Source organism: Lycorma delicatula, chromosome 7, assembly GCF_047948215.1.
Source record: "Lycorma delicatula isolate Av1 chromosome 7, ASM4794821v1, whole genome shotgun sequence".
Taxonomy (NCBI): domain Eukaryota; kingdom Metazoa; phylum Arthropoda; class Insecta; order Hemiptera; family Fulgoridae; genus Lycorma; species Lycorma delicatula.
Genome location: NC_134461.1, coordinates 89,572,032 through 89,592,210, shown reverse-complemented (window position 1 = coordinate 89,592,210; position 20,179 = coordinate 89,572,032). Strand labels below are relative to the sequence as shown.

General features: G+C 31.0%; 1 protein-coding gene across 1 annotated transcript in view; it reads left to right on the top strand.

Annotated features, from left to right (window-relative positions):
• The window catches only part of LOC142328143 (lysosomal aspartic protease-like), a 61,964-nt gene that overhangs the window by 10,686 nt on the left and 31,099 nt on the right, over positions 1-20,179 (top strand). The window contains exons 3-4 of the mRNA XM_075371684.1: positions 7,350-7,473; positions 12,152-12,270. Of these exons, the coding sequence (XP_075227799.1) occupies positions 7,350-7,473; positions 12,152-12,270 (243 nt within the window). The remainder of the gene's footprint in view (positions 1-7,349; positions 7,474-12,151; positions 12,271-20,179) is intronic.

The window sequence follows — 20,179 nt, the reverse complement described above, 5'->3', positions numbered from 1 at the left end:
GTTGGATGTGTAATAACTTTGTTAAATGGGTAATAAACACATAAAACTTCTAAGTAAAACTTGTAGGGAATAAATACAATTCTGGGCAAATTGGTGTAAGATAAACTGAATAAAACAGAAAGGTTAGAAAAATTCAAATTTTATTTAGAAACAGTAGGAAAAATACTGATTTAATATAAACAGAAAACGAATTCTTTTTTGATGATGTGAAAAATTTATAAAAACAAAATTTACTCTTAAAAATTACTGTTAAAAAGAATGGAAATTATCAATTGTAAAATAAAAATTAATTAGATAACAATGTTATTATTAATGACAGAAATACAATAAATTATTTTAAAAATTATTATTTCATAGTTGGCAATAAAATAACAGCTGATTAACAATGTGTAATACTGTATTAATGTTTAAATCATTTGTAAGTTACGTTAAGCATATCGGGTACTGTGAACTATGCTATACATGTGCTGATTTTCTGTGAATTTTAGTTTGTACGTGATTGGTCTACCACTGATGTAATGCCATGTTTTTATACAACAGAAAAATTTGCTAATATGGTATTCATTTTGGGTGTTTGTAATGGTAATGCTACAGCTGCTGCAGTAGAATATGTAATACATTTTCCGAATTGAAGGATTTTAGATCCCAGAAACAATTAGTGCAACTTTTTGTACTCTTCGGGAATCAGGTTCACTACCAAGTATTTTATCAGCTGTCAACAGTAGGTCTAACATGACACTTTTATAGAGGAAATTATTATCTATACATTCCAGTGCAGTCCAGGCATCAGCAGACGATATCTTTTTAAGCAGATCAGAATTTTGCATTTGATGATTTGGAGAACGCTTAAACAAAACAAGTTTCATCCTTACCATAAACAGTCAGTTCAACGTCTATACTCACGAGACAGTCTACTTTGCTTGGAGCTCTGTAACTGGTGAAATACAAATCTATAACTCTACTAAAAGTATGTTTTGTTACTGACAAAGCAAATTTTACTCAAGATGGCATTAACAACTTACACAAACATGCACATGCAGAAGTAAGTTGTCTTGAAATGGTGGAAGGCAGTTTTCAACACAGATTTAGCATCAATGTATGGTACAGCCTTCTTCACAATCAGTTTGTTTGGACTATTCACATAACTAGTCGCTTAAATGCTGAGGCCTACTTGCACTTTCTTTAAGAAAAATTGCAGCTGCTTGAAGATTCAAAGTATACTTCCAGCATGCTGGCCTGTCTTCCCACTTCTCTTGTGCCATTTCCACTCACTTAAATCATTTCCCTGAGAAATATTGAAAGAAATTTGGAGGTCCACAATCCTAGCCACAAAGATCGCCTGATCTAACATCTTTAGATTTTTGTATTGGATACAAAACAAAAAAATACATTCTCAGCGGAATTAATTGTCTTTGTTATTAATGCAACTGAATGTTATGGATAAGCTTAAAGTACTAAAAAGAGCAACAGAAGCATGCCAAGAAATGTGTTGAAAATGGTAAGCCCATTTTTGAACATTTATTTTAAACTGGTAGGTATGTACAATACACTTTGGTCTAATGTGTTCAGTTTCTAAATAAAATCCGAATTTTTTTTAACTTTTCCTTGTTTTATTCAACATACCTTGCACTATTTTGTTCAGAGTAAATTCTCTACAAGTTTTGTTTAAAAGTTTTATCTGTTACTCATTTAATAAAGTTATTGTACTTCAAACACAAAAAATAGGGATTCTTTTTACCCCAATTTATTGGTTTTCACTCCAGATTTCTCAAATACTACTGTAGATACGGTTCTGGAACCTATTTTACTTGCTTTGTCAGGTCAAAAACTATAAGAAATCATTAATTCTGCCCCTTATTTAACGTCCTAAATATTTCAGTACAATGTCATTTCACTAGGTCTGACAACCTCATTTCAGCCAGGGTAGCTGAAATCCGAGTGAAATCTTTCACTAGCCATAACTCACAAACAAAGCTTTTTGGGATGTATGTTTATATGAACTTTTTCCACTATTTTCATGAGTAGAATAGCTTATGAAAGTCTCGGGAGAACTTTGACATACATTCTTTGTATACATATATCTTTTTTTTTGGATAATTGATTTACCATAGTGCTTTCTGAGGTCATTCTACTTTAGAAAATAATGAAAAAAGTTCATATAAGCTCGGTAATGGAAATGCTCCATTACCGAGCTTGTGAAAAATTTTGTCCTGTTTACTAGGCAAAGAATGAAATAAAACCATTATGAAATTATGGGAACCCAAATTAAGGGGTAAATGTGAGGTTTTCGATATGACAGATTGAATAAAACAGGTTCCAGAACCATATTTTCAGCATTAGTACTCACCACAACCATCCTGCCCATCATGATGCTGATATTAATGAAATCTACTTCATGCAGTCCGGGTGTAAGTACATGATGCCACCCAATGCCTTTCCTGGCGGTTCAAAGTTTCCCATTTTAAGTTGGGGATGACAAGCTGAATCCTTACAATAATTAACAAGTACAAAGTCTTCAACCAAGTGATCCTCCTCTTCATTTGCAATATTGCAACTAGTTGAATATGAAATGTCAATTGCACAGGTTCATTTTATTTACTGTCAAGGCTCAGTTTACTTGGGATGACATAAGTAACTTTTGTAATGAACACGCTTGGGCAGAAGTTAATCCATACACAACAGTAAAACATAATTTCCAACATCGATTTAGTGTCAGTTTGTGGTTGTGGTCTAGTTTGCTATCAGCTAATTGAACCATTCATTTTTCCAGTATGTCTAATTCTGACATTTGCTTGAAATTCCTTAAGCAACAATTGCCGCTGCTATTAGAAGATGTTCCACTAGCATCCAGTTACCGCATGTATTGTGCGATGTAGAACTCTGAGAATTTGGGTATTGTGAAATAGTATGCATGATGTCATCGATTTTTTTTCACCTTCAGCAAGTAGTAGGAATTTGTGAAAAATGTTAATTACTGTATGGTTGTATTATATAGTATTTATTTTAAGTGTTGTGAAGTATGTAACAAACCTTTTTTAATTATTGCAGTATATATAGTGTTTAGTAATTGCCGTTCTCACCCCATCTACTGTATCAGTGCTTTTGATAAGATTCATGGGACTGATTATCAGACAATACTTTCAGCATGAGTGTGCCTCCCCACTTCTCATGTGTTCTATCGGCATACTTAAATGAGCAATTTTCAGAGTGATGGATTGGCTGCAATGGGCTGCACTCCTAGCCATAAAGATCACCTGATCTAACACTGTTAGATTTTTGCGTGTAGGGATAGATGAAAAGTATTGTGTATAAAAGAAAAGTACGAACGCCTGAAGAGTTGGTTGCTTGCATTACAGATGCCACTGCACAATTAAGGAAAGTCGTGCAGAATTGAGAGAGCAATGCTAGCAATCTGAAAGCATGCAGTCAAATGTGTTTAAATAAAAGGACAGATTTTTAAAAATTTACTGTAAACTTTATTAAATGTATCAGTTACATTTTTATTTTTGTAACATTTTGTCAATTATATGTTAGCTTCATTTTCTGTAGACATTTAAAAGTTTTCATACAGTAAGTGTTAGTATGTTAGTAATTAAACCAAATTTCTTGAAGTTGTAGTGTTTTTTATTGGGTTGTTTTACATCTCAGGATTAATTTACAAGTTTTGGTAAAAACTTGTAAATAATAATTTACAAGTCAAAATTTTTTTATATCTGATGTTATGAATATGAAAACTACTGGAGACATTGTTCTGAAACCTGTTTTATTCAATTTTTCAGGTCAGAACCATAAGAAACTATCAATTTCACTCCCAAATTTGGGTTCCTAGAATTTCAGAATTGTTCTATTTCATTCTTTGCCCAGAAATCAGTCCGAAATATTTCCCTAGCTGTAACTTGCTAACAGAGTGTTTCCAGCCCCATGTTTGTATGAACTTTTTTCTTTATTTTTGCTAGTAGAATGAACTCAGAAAACACCACTAACACTATGTTAATCACTTTATATGTAATAAGTAAATTATCAAAGCTTTTTCTAATTGTGGGAACAAATCAAATTAGCTTTTTGTAAAATATGATTTTTTCAGTGAAACATAATTTAGACTACATGATGAATGAAACTGAAAAATTTATTGTTTGGGCCTTATGCTCAATCAGTTGTGAAATGTTTTCTTAGATTTATTATATCTAAAATCTTCCTGAAAATTAAATTAATGTTAAACTCTGATTGCCCCCAGTACTTTGTTAGTTTTAAGTAACATTGTTAATGGTATACAACAGTTGAATAACATTCTGATTAATTAGGTTACTTCAAAAGGCTCCAGTAATTAGTGCCTTTTTTAAAAATATAATCATCACTAAAGAAAAATTACTTTTATAACTGGAAAGTAATGTTAATCACAGTTTGACTGCTGTAATGGTGTTTTGTTATTGTTTTATCATTCAGCAGCAACAGTTGTATGTTTTGTGTTATGACATTTTATAATTCAAAACTTCTTTTACGATTGTCAGGTTTCATTAAAACACATCGGAAATTGCTTGAAAATTTTTATGGGGAAATAACAGTGGAAAAAAGTGGGATAAGTATTTCTGTGAGTTGTATGAATGTTGTTAGGTGTTATTGTGGGTTCCTGCATTCTAATGCAACAAATCAACTATTTTCAAAGTAATAAAAGATCTCTGCGAAAGTAGTATCAATAATTGGAATTTCTGTGAGAGATTTCAATGGTATTTTTCACAATGATAGAAGATGCATCATAGTTTTCAACACATTTGAAAAAATATCTACCTAAATAAACTTTAGTGATACATGCATCAGATGATTTTGTCACATGATTGTTGAAAATTAACTAATTCCGACAACACAGTTGCAGAAGACAAGAAATTATATTTTTACTATGATCTCAGAACATCAGTTTGTGTAATGGAAATAAATGTCATTTCCACATTCACAAAAATTTTGTTTTGCGAGTAATAAAGTAAAAGTTACATTGAAAATTTCTTTTTACTTTCAATCGTGTCCTATAAGATTTCATTTTGAAAAGCTGTAAAATGAAGGAAGTGTAAGTTGACATTCTTTATTGTCTTTACAATGCAATCAGGAAAAGAAAAACAGAAAAGATACAATTGAGTTCTTTTGTATGACAGTCCATGAGCATGTTTCATCCATACTGATCAAGGCACATATGTTGCAAAAAATGTATTAGTTTTAAACAAAGTGGATCTGTGGAGTATCTGTCATATTCTCCTGATTTTGACATTGCTTCAGCTAATGTTTCATGTTTTCTTGTTTGAAATCGGATGAAAGAAAAATGATAAGAAAATAGTGATAATCTCATTGTTAACACAATAAAGTATCAGAAGCAGGTTTTTGAGCATTGATTCCAGGATTGTTTCTGAAGACTTTAGTAACACTGGCAAAAGATTTTAGCTGCTGAGGGAAGATTTTTAATGTTTACAAATTTTACAAAATAAACTAATGTCAGGTATTTTTTTAAGCTACTTCATATTTTTATTTATTTTATTCCAGAAATAATGGGGTGATACTGAATTATAGTCTGTTATTGACAAATGAGTTTTGTAGACTAAGCCTTATGTATGAATGTATGTATATACAAAGAGTACAAGGAATTTTTTTTCAGTGCCCTTTTTTACGACTTTTTTATAATCTTTCAAAATAGTTTCCAACGCACATTATTCACTTCTCCTTCCTTTCAAAGAAACCCTGCAACATTTCGTTGGAGATTTGGGCACACTCATCATCTCAAGCCCTTAGGAGGTCTTCATTGCCCATAAAATGCCTCCCTTTCAGTGTATTCTTGAGTTGGAGGAACAGAGCAAAGGCATTTGGAGTGAGGTAAGGACTGTAGGGCGGTGGTTCTAACAGTTTTATTCCAGTGCTAGCCAAATACTCAGACAAAGTGGTATGCTGGAGCATTATCGTAGTGAATATAGTATGTGTCCATCCCTGAGTTTGGGGGCAGCGTCAGAGCTATGACAATGTTAGGTAGGCATTCCTTGGTATACCAGTTTACTCTAACTTTCTGTCTCTAGATTTTCAATAAAATTCACTCTAAAACTTCTCTCACAATGAAAAATACAGCCACCATTCTCTTCTTCACTGACCTAGATTTTCGAACAGCTATGGGTTGTTATGAATCTTGGTCAGGACATCATAATAATACAGCCAAGTTTTGTCACCTGACACAGTAGTGTTCAATTTTGAAAATTTACTGTTTTCAAATGTTTTCAGCATTTCACAGCACCATGAAACACTATGTGCTATCTGATCATTGGTCAAGTTATATGGCCACCCAAAGGATACAATGTTTTTGAACTTGAAAGTGATCTGAAATGAAATGAAAAATCTTTATTAACCCATTTTGTTTCTAAATACAATTTTTAAGTGATAATTATTTTCTAACATTAATACAATATAAAAATTATTAAAAAAATTCTCTGTTAGGTACACTTTTGTTAAGGATTAATAAGAAGACATCCTGAGGTCAAAATCTGTTTGGGATGGTACAGACTGAATTTTCCAACCGGCTGTAAAGAGCCGGAGTAGGTCAACCAGTTTAACCCATTTATACAATTTTAAGAATACATTCCTAGATTTCTTTTTTTATCTTCCTGAAAATTCTGTATTTGATTACAGAATTTCATTTACATAGTGAGTGATCCACAGTAACAAATTTGAACTTGTATAATAATATTGTAATTAATAGTAAAATAATAATTGCAAAACGTCATAAACAAATAAGCAAATACAAACTCATTTTGCAAATTAATACAAACTACTAATTGCCAAGGACACTATTTGTGGTAGGTCAAATGCCTGACTGTCAAGCATTTTTCATACTGCAGCAGTGTTTCCTTTAGTCACAAACAAAGATGGTCAACCTGACCTTGTTGTGTTTCAGGACCAAAATTTCCTCTTTCAAATTCTTGGTACCATCTAAATATTGTTGTACGATGAAGACGGTCCTCTCCAAGTGCAGGAGTCATTTCTTTTAAACAATGATCAACACTTAAACCCTCATTCAAAATTGCTTGGAAATTTAATCAATTTGCAAAATTGCTTGGTATTCAATTTTTGACCATGTACATACATACTACATGCATACTATACGTGATAGTTTGAGCTATAAATGTATGTATATATTTTATGTATTGCGATTCAAAATGAAAGTAAGTAAAGTTTGGTTTACTTTTGAATCTTTCCTAAAAAATATACATTTGTGAAATAAAGATCACATAATTTTTTCATGTTTGGATTTTTAGAAATTTCTGATAGATTTGTACTGAGAATAATATAAACATAAAATATTCATATAATTTTTTTTTTTTTAGAGTGAATATTATGGAGAGATTTTACTTGGACGTCCTGGTCAAAGATTTAAGGTTGTTTTTGATACAGCATGGGGCGATTCATTTGTACCATCAAAACAATGTTCTTATTTTAATGTTGCATGCCGTAAGTATTACTGGATGTAATTAGCTACTGTTTCTAATTAACCATGAGTGATAGAACATATATGCCATGAGATGTTTGCTAAATAGTCTGTAAATTTACCTGTTGTTTAAACCTTTGTGAACTGGAAACAGAAAGAAAAATCGCTTCAATAACATTAAATTAAATTTTAAAACATCAACCAAGTATATTTGGGAGGATTGCAAATGCAGTGATGTAAACGGTGTAATTCATAAATGATTCCATTTAGTTCCTATATTCTTTATTTACATTATTCATTTTTTTGTAACATAATATTAATTGCACAATTGCTAACATTTTAACAATTAAACAAATAGATTAAATTTTATGCAATTTCAGAAATATCTATTTTTCCCACTATTCAGTTTTTTGTGATTTTATTTCTCTTTATACTATTGATAAATAATACAATACAAATATTAAAATATAAAACTATTATTCAATTTATAACCTGGGTTTATATTATATATATATTAACTTAGCAAAAACAATTCTTTTGTTATTGTATTTGTCCATATTCTGCTCTGTACTAATATCTCAGACAAAAGTATAAAAACTGTTTACCACCAAGAGTACAGAATTAAATAATGCTTCTTACCTTAAGCTTATTAGTTTTTTATAGCGCTTTCAAAGTTTTCCCTCATCATTAGTTAAACTTTTTTTTTTCTCAAATTATTTCAAATTAAATTCAAACAATCCAATTCAATTCAATTCAAACATTAAAATTATAACATATAAAATATATAGTCAAAATAATAAAAATTAAAGTTAAAAATTAAATTTTTTTTATTATATCGCTAGCCACACATACAGTACTGTACTCTTACATATATATATATATATATACACACTTTATCTATCTTGCTTATGTACATACAGGGATGTACATATACACTACTTCACTTCAAAGAAGTAGTGTACTTCTCTTTGACCTAAGGTACAAGGAACAACAATCAGAGTTGCTTTATCTTAAAGAGTAACAATATTTATTAAATGGTGAGTTGTGGTGAACAGAATGAAGGTGTTACTTGTAGGGCTGAATATCATTTGCATTTTGGTGGGCTTGGTGCAGTAATATGCAATCATATATTTGGCTCATTGAATAAGGCAACAAGAAACCATATCCCTCTCTATTGGGGTATGTCTGGCATTGGATGCATGTTATTCTTAATGTTAGCTGTTTTTCAAGAATAAATTTTGACTTATAGGTTGCCTATGATCATTATAGTTAAGGTGCTTAATTTATTTACATACTTATTAAGACTAAGAAATTAAGACTAACACTAAGAAATACTATGAGATACCAAGAAGTCATGTAACAAATTGTATTAAAAAAAAATAAAATAAAAAAAATTAAAAGACTCATATCAGCAATTAAAATTTATAAACTCTTGAGATCTTTCGGTTCTTAAACCATGACTGTTATTTTATTTTGAGTTTAATTTCTAATATTTTATTGGAAACCATGTTTAAGAGATTCAAATTGTATTTTTTATAAACGGTATAATTAAATTGTATTAATCTGTTTGAACTGTCAGCACAATTTTAAAGGTATGTTTTAATTTTCATTGTGTCTTAATGTTTAAACATTTTATAAATGAATTTAATCAATATTTGTCTGTAGGTTCAATTTATTGCATGTTAATAATTCTTCAACAATTGCAAAGTAAAAAAAAAAAAAAATAGATAAAATTAAAATAAAACAAAAACTAAGTAAAGTAAACTAGAACATTAGTAGATTCAACGTGCATACATGATTCAGTACCCTGGATGAACAAAAAAGAATATCAGAGTTTTAATTTATTATATCTCTTGGATGTGGGATATAGTGTTGATTTAAGGTTAGAATAAAAAAAAGGACAGTTTAGGTTGTGCATGTGGCTGTAGATTGCTTCTCCATCATTCTCCTTGGCTAACAAAGATCGTTAATCCTGAACACAAAGCCTTCTGTGTTTTGTAGTTTGCTAAACATGATTCTGTATACAGTTCAATGTGCATTCCTTATAAAGTTTAATTTTGGTTATCCAAGTGACAGTAGCCTTTGTCGATGGCATAGTCAGTTTGAGGTGACTGATTCTCTTTCACATTTTGAAGAAAATGTGTCAGAGAATCTTTTCTGTGTAGATCCATAAAATTTGTGATCATATTCTGTTTAGTGATGAGTCAACGTTTCATCTTAATGGGAAAGTTAACTCAAGTTACGTACATATCTAAGGGGGGTTAAAAATTCCCATGAACTGTTATAGTGCAAAATGGACTTCCCTTTAGTGGCATAACAGTGCATTGGATTGGTTAAATGATATTTTCCTTGACCTCTGAATCAGTCGGAATGGATCCAATGACAATTGTTTATGGTGGCCTCCAAGGTTGCCCAATCTGACCCCCCCCATGTGTTTTTTTTCCTTTGGGGTTTTATAAAGGCTCTGTTGCATATGTGCCTCCACTACCTTCCCACTGATCTTCCTGATATGAAACACTGCATTGAAGCAGCTGTTGCTTCCATTACCTTAGACATGCTGGTTAAAGTATGGGATGAACTCTCATATCAGTTGGTTGTGTGGTGTATAACAGAAGTTGCTTACATTGAGCAATTGAACAGTTGCAGGGAAAACTATTGATGTTACTCTTTCATTTTATTTGTGATTTATTACTGTAAGTCAAAGTTAAGAATTATTAAATAGTTTTTAAACCCTAATATTTTTTTTTTCTAAACCATGCAATTATGTGTGCTGATTTATATTAATAAAAATTATGTCCAAAAAATCATTAAATGTGTACGTACTATTACTGTAAAATGATTAAGTTATTTTAAAAAAAATTATATTGGTTACCGTATAGAATCGCATTCAAATTGCAAAGCATTTTGTTTCAGATGTTAATTGCTATACACAGGTAACAAATATATATTTTCAAGAAAATAATTAATAGTTAAACAAAATTATAAAATAATTAAACAGAAATATTGTTCAGCTTCATGAACTATTTAAAATCAGTTGCATGTTAAGCACTTTTTTGTAATTAAAAACTACTGGAAAAGCTTTCAGAGTAAATAAAAATTTTCACTAACTGTATGTTAACTTTAAACTTAAGTTATATTACTTATAAATAACAAGACAAATCTTTCTTAATTTATTAAATATTGAGGTCAAAATTATAGCTGTAGATTTTGCTTTGAGGCCATCACTCTAAAGTGGTTAAAAATAAATTGAAATGCTTCTTTTAAAAAGCTTTTTAAAATGAGATATTATTCAACCCCATTTCCATTTGAAAATTATGAGGAAAGACAGTTAAAAACTATTAATTATGAGAAAAAACAATTAAAGCCCTCACCCCCTTCACTGTATTTCCTTACCTTAAGTAGGATGGAAAATAAATACATTACATATAATTTTTGGGCCTCTGTGATATGAGTGGTAGCATCTCAGCCTTTCACCCGGAAGTCCTGGACTTGAATCCCGGTCAGGCATGGCATTTTTCATACAAATTTCCATTTGGGCTAAATGATCATAGCAGTCGATGCCCATACATCACATTAAAGAAAAAAGTACACTATATGATAAATGTTTGACTTTTTTTACTGAACTCTTGTACAACCTCCTCAGTACTGCATAGTATGAGGCTCGGCTGATAAATTTTGCACATTAACGTGCTACATGGAGACAAAAGGTACTATTGAGTTGGGTGCGGCAGCAACATGATAGCTAAAATCCCCTTCTACAAATCTGTGATAATGCGTTGAAATCTGTTTACCAGTTCGTATTCAGTAGCAGTTAAAATGGAGTTGAGTATGGTCAATATGTCAATATGGTTATAACAGCGCACAGTGATGATCAAATTTTTAACAACAGAAAATGCAAATCCTACGAATGTTTTTCATCATTTAAAAGCGGTTTATGGTTGTGAAACTGTTGACAGGAGTACTGTGAATAGGTGAGCATTGAAATTTCATGAATGTGAAGCTGATAAAATGCATTGAGGATGCACCTTGCAGTGGGCGATCAGTTTCTGTGACTGATGAGAAACATCAAAAGGAGGTGGATGATTTGCTTCAAAGTGACCGGCGAATCTCCCAGCAACGCATCGCTATTCAGTTAGGCATATCTAAAGAACAAGTAGGCCATATTATCGAGCAATTGGATTACCGTAAAATCTGTACATGTTGGGTACCGGGCAAACTCTCTGATAGCTCTCTGCAAGCTGAAGTTTGAGCCTATTCCGCATCCGCCATACTCGCCAGATTTGGCTTCGTGCAACATCAACTTTGTCCCTCTTCTCAAGAGAGAACTCAAAGGTAATCATTACACCACGGACGATGAGGTGAAGGATGCTGTGGCCACTTGGATCTGAGAAAGACCACCAGAATTTTTCAGTGACAGAATGCAAAAACTTGTGTCATACATTGAAAGAAGTGTATCAGTGCAAATGAGGATTATATTGAAAAATAAATACTCCATTTTGTAGTTAAGGTACTGTACTTTTATTCATTTTTTATTTCATTCCAATATCTCTTTTCATTCCCGTCCTGTGCATATATGTGCAAAGTTTATCAGCCAAGCCTCATAGTTTGAATTTCATATATCTTTAAAAGTTTTAGTGTTTACTTTTATGTTCTGTTACTTTGTTAATATTAATATATTTTTTTATTTTTTTTTAATTTCAGGAAACCATGAAAAATATGATTCAACTAGATCTTCAACATACATACCAAATAATAAACCATTTGAAATGAATATTAGTGGACAAAGTATGGCTGGATTCTTTTCCACAGATACTCTCCATGTAAATATATTTTTAGTATACACTCTAAGAATTAAAATTTATAGATAATAATAAAAGAAATAGAACGACAAAACTTATTAGTATAGAAATGCTTAAAAGTTGATACCAGTTTATATTTTTAGTCCTGACTATCCATTATAAGTACTGATACTACTTGTCCCACTGACATGTCTTCACAAATACCAATATGCTGGTCAAAACTATTCTTAATAGATGTAATAGTTAAGGTTGTGATTGGCCACATTTTTAAACTTGCATGTTAAATAAATAAAGCACATGATTTGCACGTTAAATAAAAAAAACTGCATATGCCGAAATTGAACCGATTACAATACTTTCCCTTCTAGAGCTGTAGCTCTGCTACAACACTGTTTAGATGGGAAAGTAAAATCAGATTGTCAATTCAAATATAACGAAGGCATGCTGCCATCTATATATCTTAGTATATATGCCATAGGAACATGACAGAAATTTAAAGAACTGGTTCTTTAATGAAAGGCAAATATCTGAAACGTAGTTTAAAAGAAAAAAAGAAAAAACCATTGACATCACATTTTTCTCTTTCCTAAAGAGCAGCAATTTGTTTGAAAGGATTACAAACTAGATAGTAATGTAGTTTCTCACTCTTCTCTTACTCCTTTGTATTTCTACTTGTCTGCATGCCACTTTAATGAACAATTCTTGATGAACATGAGTGTTTGTTTATAGTTAGCATGTTTAATGTTTGGCTTTGTATTGGTTTCTTGTGTTTATCAACAAGTATGTAATACAAGTAAAAAAATATGTTAAATAAAATCACTGTTTAAGAAAAGATGGCTGGCAAAAGAAAAAAAAATTCTTAGCAGGAAGCCTAAATACAAAAAAGAAAACAATTGAAAGAATGTTTTACAAGAGGGAAGAGTTGTTTTGTTCAGTATAAAATATTAATCATGTATTTGACATCCTCTTAACCCAACTAATTTAGGTCTTTTAGGATACCTGAAACTTTAAATAAGGGAGACCACAATTTAATACTGCAAGAACTCATAAAATCAGAAATCGATCTGATTTAATGATTGTAATATAAAATGGCACAATTTTGTACTTAATTATTATATTGAAAGAATAACTGAACAACTAAACAGAATTTAAAAATGTTTACTTTTTTTAAGTTAGAAGTGAATTTACTGAAATAAAAATAATGCTTTAAGGTTTTTAGAAGGATCAAAATGTTATGTTCTGCAGAAAAATGAAAGAATTAGTCTGTAAAAATTAGTTAAGCATATTCAAACTTAAAATAATGTGTTATTAAACTTCTGGTGAAGGTATGTATATTGAGACATAAATTAATATTTTGTTCCTTTCAGTCGCTATTAAAAAAAAATACTAATAAATAAAGTGTTTTATTGAATTTATGTGCAAAAAAAATACAATTAGAGTAAATAAAACAGGAATGGAAGATTAGAAAATTACCTAATTTAGTAGATTAGTACTTCTGAAAATATATAGGTATGCTAAAACTACAACTGTTGTTTTAAAGTATTAATAATATTACAGATATTTTAAAACAGCATTAAGTTAATTTTAAATTAAGATTAATGTTTTATTTTTTTTTTTTTTGAATCTCTTGTAATAAAAATTATTAAAAATATTATTTTTTATATTTGTTTTTAATAGTTGTATTTCTTAAAAGATGCATCCACACTAATTTCTATATTCATATTTATGCCATATTGTTTTATGACTTCTTGTTGAAAGGTATGATAATTATTAAAAATCCTGCTCACACTTTATTCTGTTAAATACAACATGATTACTGATTGTCTGATTATGACAGAAACTAATACATCATAAATTTGTGTGCAGCTTGTATTTAGATAATTTTTTGAATCTTCCCTAGAACCTAAATTGAAGAAGTTCAAAATTTCTCCCTTTTTTGAGCAGCGGTATTGCCTCCATAAAAGAGGGTATATATTGTAAAATGCAAATCTTAGTTGTAAGCTTTTTAAAAGGTTCAATAAATAAATGATATGAAAATGTTTATTGATCCTTCATTAAGCTTTATTGTTCGTGTGAACAGGTACTCGTTTTTAAAAAAATAATTTTTTCACTGTGTACAGCATAAGCTCATATAAAAATATCTGATGTGTACAACACATGACTTTCTTGTATGCCTTTTAAGTTACATTTACACATTTAAGAAAAATGAAAAGTACATATAATTTTATTTCATTAAGCATTTTTGATATTTTTCCTTTTTTTTATAATGAGAGGTTAGTAATTATTAATAAATCAATATATTTAAATAAAAAAAGAAGTTAAAAAAGGTAGATGAAGTTCGATTCGAACCAATGTGCCTTCCTGTAAAATCTAAATATTTCATTAATTAAAATTTTACTTGGCTATAACTTATAACTCTGGAACCTATAAAAATAAATAACACTTATGATATATTATTGAAAAGCTCTCAATGAGGACTTATTACTGCAGTTAAGAAAAAGTCTAAAATCCAATTTTTTTTTTATTTTTGGCTTTTTTTGACACTTTTGGTTCACTCAATCGCAATCAAAAAGGGAGGTGCACAATTAGATGTTACAGCAGCCCTAAATCCAAAATTTCAACATCCTACAGCTAATCATTTTTGAGTTATGCGAGATATATACATACTTAGATAGATATATACATACAGGTGACACGCCAAAGCTAGTCAAAATGGATTCAAGGATGGGCAAAACGGATATTTATGTTGAAATCTGAAAATCAAAATTTTTCTCAATCACAATACTTCCTTTACTTTGTACAAGGAAGTAAAATGGATTATTTCATTATTAACTGAATACTTAATAAAAAGTTTTTCTGATATTTAATATATGTAGAGTACATATATTCTGCATATGTTTGTCTTTTATGATATGAGGTGTTAGTACATATCTAGTTTGCTAGAGAAATAATGTACTGTTTGTGCACAGGAATTTTTAGAATTTGGCTACTTACTCATAAGATACCATGGTGATGTCCAACTGCTAGAATATAGAGAACACATTCAACAAGGGTATAAATCGGCTCTTCAATTTGATTAGCACTTGTTTTCATCAGTCTACAGAGGAGTGCATACTTAAAAGTTATAGTGGGTAGCACGCCAATTGTGGAAATACTAATAGTGCTATTAGCTGTAATATCAGCTTGATTCCGTAGAAGAGTCTATCCTAAAAGTATATTTGAATCTTAAAGAAATTACTTACGTACATGTTTAAATTTGTATTTAAAAATTAAAATTAGAAATGCAATTTGCAATTTTAATACAGATTTTGATGATTGATTTGTATAATATTCCAGAAATTTCTAGATATATCATGAGCATCTTTTTTATTTGGGGTCCACTGGTAGCTGCGTCCTTTGTTGTTCATATATTATGTGTATGTAGTTTTCTACATTTGAATAATCAGGCGAAATGTGTTAATTGAATTTAATAATAGAACAATAGCCAAAGAGTAGTATTGAGCAACTGTTGTTGTTAAAAATAACTAATCCTGTCCAATCTTGCGCTATATACTGCTTGCACAAGAAGCGTATTCTTTGTACCACAGGACATTCATAACATGTTCTGAAAGTACTAACTAACAAACTACCTGAATTCATACTGTAAAATATTTCCAAGTTATAGTTGAAACAGGATCATCTGGTTACAAATAAAGTTTTGAGTGTTTCTTTTTAGTGCATCAAATATTTCAGGGTTGAACAATATAAGGGTCTTAAGTACATTTTTTAATTGACCGAACAAAGTTAGTTCCTACTCTAACATAACTTTTTAACATTTCTGCTGTTAGTGAAATATTTATGACCAAACATATTTTATGAAGTTTTGCAGTAAGGAGTATGCATAATGATGTTCCATGAAATTCTCAGTTTCAAACTGGTAGTTACTATTCTTAGACATAGGAAAAGAGAACAGTGGTAAAGGAGAGATTTCCATTTCCAAGTTGCTGTTGCCGATATACATAGTCTCCTCACCAAGTGCAACCTCTGCACCCTTCTTAGGAAGCGTGGATAGTATTCAGTACTCATACCAGAATCAACTAAATATCTTGGTTCTTCAGTACTTTTTTTTTGTTAATTCCTCTGGCTCATAATTCACAATTAAGTTAGTATATTAAGAGTTTGTTAATTGATTGAGCAAAGCAAGGTTTTAAGGAAATCTCTTGGAATTTTCCAATTTCAATTTGTTTGTGATGCAGTATGACCAAACTTCTAATATTTTTAAATTTGTACGGCACATTTCACCTTACATCCAATCATATGTCCAGTGTTCCTGGAAACCTTACTAATAATAATAGTTGGAGATTGGAATGCAAGCATTGGAAAAGGCAAGGAAGGAAATATAGTGGGTGAATACGGGCTGGGCAAAAGGAATGAAAGAGGGGACCGACTTATAGAGTTTTGCACGAAGTATAATTTAGTAATTGCCAACACCCAATTTAAAAATCATAATAGAAGAATATACACTTGGAAAAAGCCAGGCGATACTGCAAGGTATCAGATAGATTATATCATGGTTAAGCAAAGATTTAGAAATCAACTCGTGGACTGCAAAACTTACCCTGGAGCAGACATTGATAGCGACCATAATTTGGTGACAATGAAATGTAGATTGGGGTTTAAAAACCTGAAGAAAAGGTGTCAGATGAATCGGTGGAATTTAGAGAAGCTTGAGGAAGAGGAGGTAAAGAAGATTTTTGAGGAGGACATCGCTAGAGGTCTGAGTAAAAAAGATAAGATAGAAAATGTAGAAGAAGAATGGGAGAATGTTAAAAAGGAAATTCTTAAGTCAGCAGAAGCGAACTTAGGCGGAATAAAGAGAACTGGTAGAAAACCTTGGGTTTCAGACGATATATTGCAGCTGATGGATGAACGTAGAAAATATAAGAATGCTAGTGATGAAGAAAGTAAAAGGAACTATCGGCAATTAAGAAATGCTATAAACAGGAAGTGCAAACTGGCAAAAGAAGAGTGGATTAAAGAAAAGTGTTCAGAAGTGGAAAGAGAAATGAACATTGGTAAAATAGACGGAGCATACAGGAAAGTTAAGGAAAATTTTGGGGTACATAAATTAAAATCTAATAATGTGTTAAACAAAGATGGTACACCAATATATAATACGAAAGGTAAAGTCGATAGATGGGTGGAATATATTGAAGAGTTATACGGAGGAAATGAATTAGAAAATGGTTTTATAGAGGAAGAAGAGGAAGTTGAGGAGGATGAAATGGGAGAAACAATACTGAGATCTGAATTTAAGAGAGCATTAAAAGATTTAAATGGCAGAAAGGCTCCTGGAATAGACGGAATACCTGTAGAATTACTGCGCAGTGCAGGGGAGGAGGCGATTGATAGATTATACAAACTGGTGTGTAATATTTATGAAAAAGGGGAATTTCCGTCAGACTTCAAAAAAAGTGTTATAGTAATGATACCAAAGAAATCAGGGGCAGATAAATGTGAAGAATACAGAACAATTAGTTTAACTAGTCATGCATCAAAAATCTTAACTAGAATTCTATCGAGAGGAGAGTGGAGGAAGTGTTAGGAGAAGACCAATTTGGTTTCAGGAAAAGTATAGGGACAAGGGAAGCAATTTTAGGCCTCAGATTAATAGTAGAAGGAAGATTAAAGAAAAACAAACCAACATACTTGGCGTTTATAGACCTAGAAAAGGCATTCGATAACGTAGACTGGAATAAAATGTTCAGCATTTTAAAAAAATTAGGGTTCAAATACAGAGATAGAAGAACAATTGCTAACATGTACAGGAACCAAACAGCAACAGTAGCAATTGAAGAACATAAGAAAGAAGCCATAATAAGAAAGGGAGTCCGACAAGGATGTTCTCTATCTCCGTTACTTTTTAATCTTTACATGGAACTAGCAGTTAATGATGTTAAAGAACAATTTAGATTCGGAGTAACAGTACAAGGTGAAAAGATAAAGATGCTACGATTTGCTGATGATATAGTAATTCTAGCCGAGAATAAAAAGGATTTAGAAGAAACAATGAACGGCATAGATGAAGTCCTACGCAAGAACTATCGCATGAAAATAAACAAGAACAAAACAAAAGTAATGCAATGTACAAGCTAAACGAGCCTTCAGTAAGAAATATAAGTTGTTTACATCAAAAATTAATTTAAATGTCAGGAAAAGATATTTGAAAGTGTATGTTTGGAGTGTCGCTTTATATGGAAGTGAAACTTGGACAATCGGAGTATCTGAGAAGAAAAGGTTAGAAGCTTTTGAAATGTGGTGCTATAGGAGAATGTTAAAAATTAGATGGGTGGATAAAGTGACAAATGAGGAGGTATTGCGGCAAATAGATGAAGAAAGAAGCATTTGGAAAAATATAGTTAAAAGAAGAGACAGACTTATAGGCCACATACTAAGGCATCCTGGAATAGTCGCTTTAATTTTGGAAGGACAGGTAGAAGGGAAAAATTGTGTAGGCAGGCCACGTTTGGAATATGTAAAACAAATTGTTAGGGATGTAGGATGTAGAGGGTATACTGAAATGAAACGACTAGCACTAGATAGGGAATCTTGGAGAGCTGCATCAAACCAGTCAAATGACTGAAGACAAAAAAAAAAAAAAAAAAACATATTTTATTTCAATTTTCATTTAATTAAATCAGTTTTATTGAAGAGTTTTAGTTGTTAAATTCAGTACAAAATAGAAAGATGTACTGTTTTCAAAACTAGTTGGTGTCAGTTTCATACTTCTTTAAAGCCTGTTAAAATTTAGAAACTAAAATACTACTATTACTGTAATTTCATTTTTTTTATATTAATGATTTAAAGTTAAAAATTGTTCAGTATGATTATTGTATAAAGTTGAGCTATATATAAGTGTACCACTTCCTATAAATATGCAGGATGAACAATTGAAAACTAGTTCCAAATGTTCAATTATAATTGCCAGTAGTATCGTCACTACTCTATCATCAGTACAGTACAGTACAGTATTATCAGACTTTTCTGTTGTTAATCTTTTATGTTGTATGTTGTTAGCAGTTTAGTACAGTATGTTTTGTCTCAGAGTTGTGTTTTTCTAAAATGCCATAATTTGTGCCTGAAAAAAAATTTAATAATTGCAGCTTATGTGTGTTAAGGATCCTTTAAGGCGTGTGGAATGTTTAGCAAATAGTTTCCTAATGCCAGCAACCCAGCAAAGAGTAGCATAAAAGATTTGGTTTAAAAAATTTTATACAAGGTAAGTTGCAAATGCAAAAGAAAATAGGCTACTTTTTTAGCACTTCAAAGATCATACCTTATATTCAATGGAAAATTTTTGCAAGTCTAAAGAAATCTATTCAGAAATTATGACATCAAAGTAGTACACAAAGTAATACACATTGTACTGCAAGATTTTGCATTCATTAAATTTATGACCATATCATGTAATGTCTATGCAACAAACTCAGCGGAGCAGAAAAACGGAAACATCTTAATTACTGTAACTGAATCTCAATAAAATTGCTAACGGCGATTAGGCCTGATGTTGTATTTTATGACTAATAAAGCATAGTTCCATCTTTGTAGAAATTACATTTTTTAAAACATAGGGTTTTGGTCCACAGTTATCTCTACTGGTTATTTGAAAACCACATCATTATGAGATAATGAGTGGTGTGGTGTCTTGGTAATTATATTATGAGACCAATATTTTTTGAGTTATTACAGAAGTCTATTTCACAATTTTTTAAGAATTCCACACCCTGTTGACTGATAGCGAATTGAATTACTGCCTTTTTTCAGCAAGGTAGAGCCACATATGCCACATGTTTTGCGCTTCACTGGTCTACATTTACATGGCTTTTACTGAACAATAGTCATCAAAGGTCTGTGGTTTCTAGAACCCCCAGATTCTACTTGTGGTTTTTTC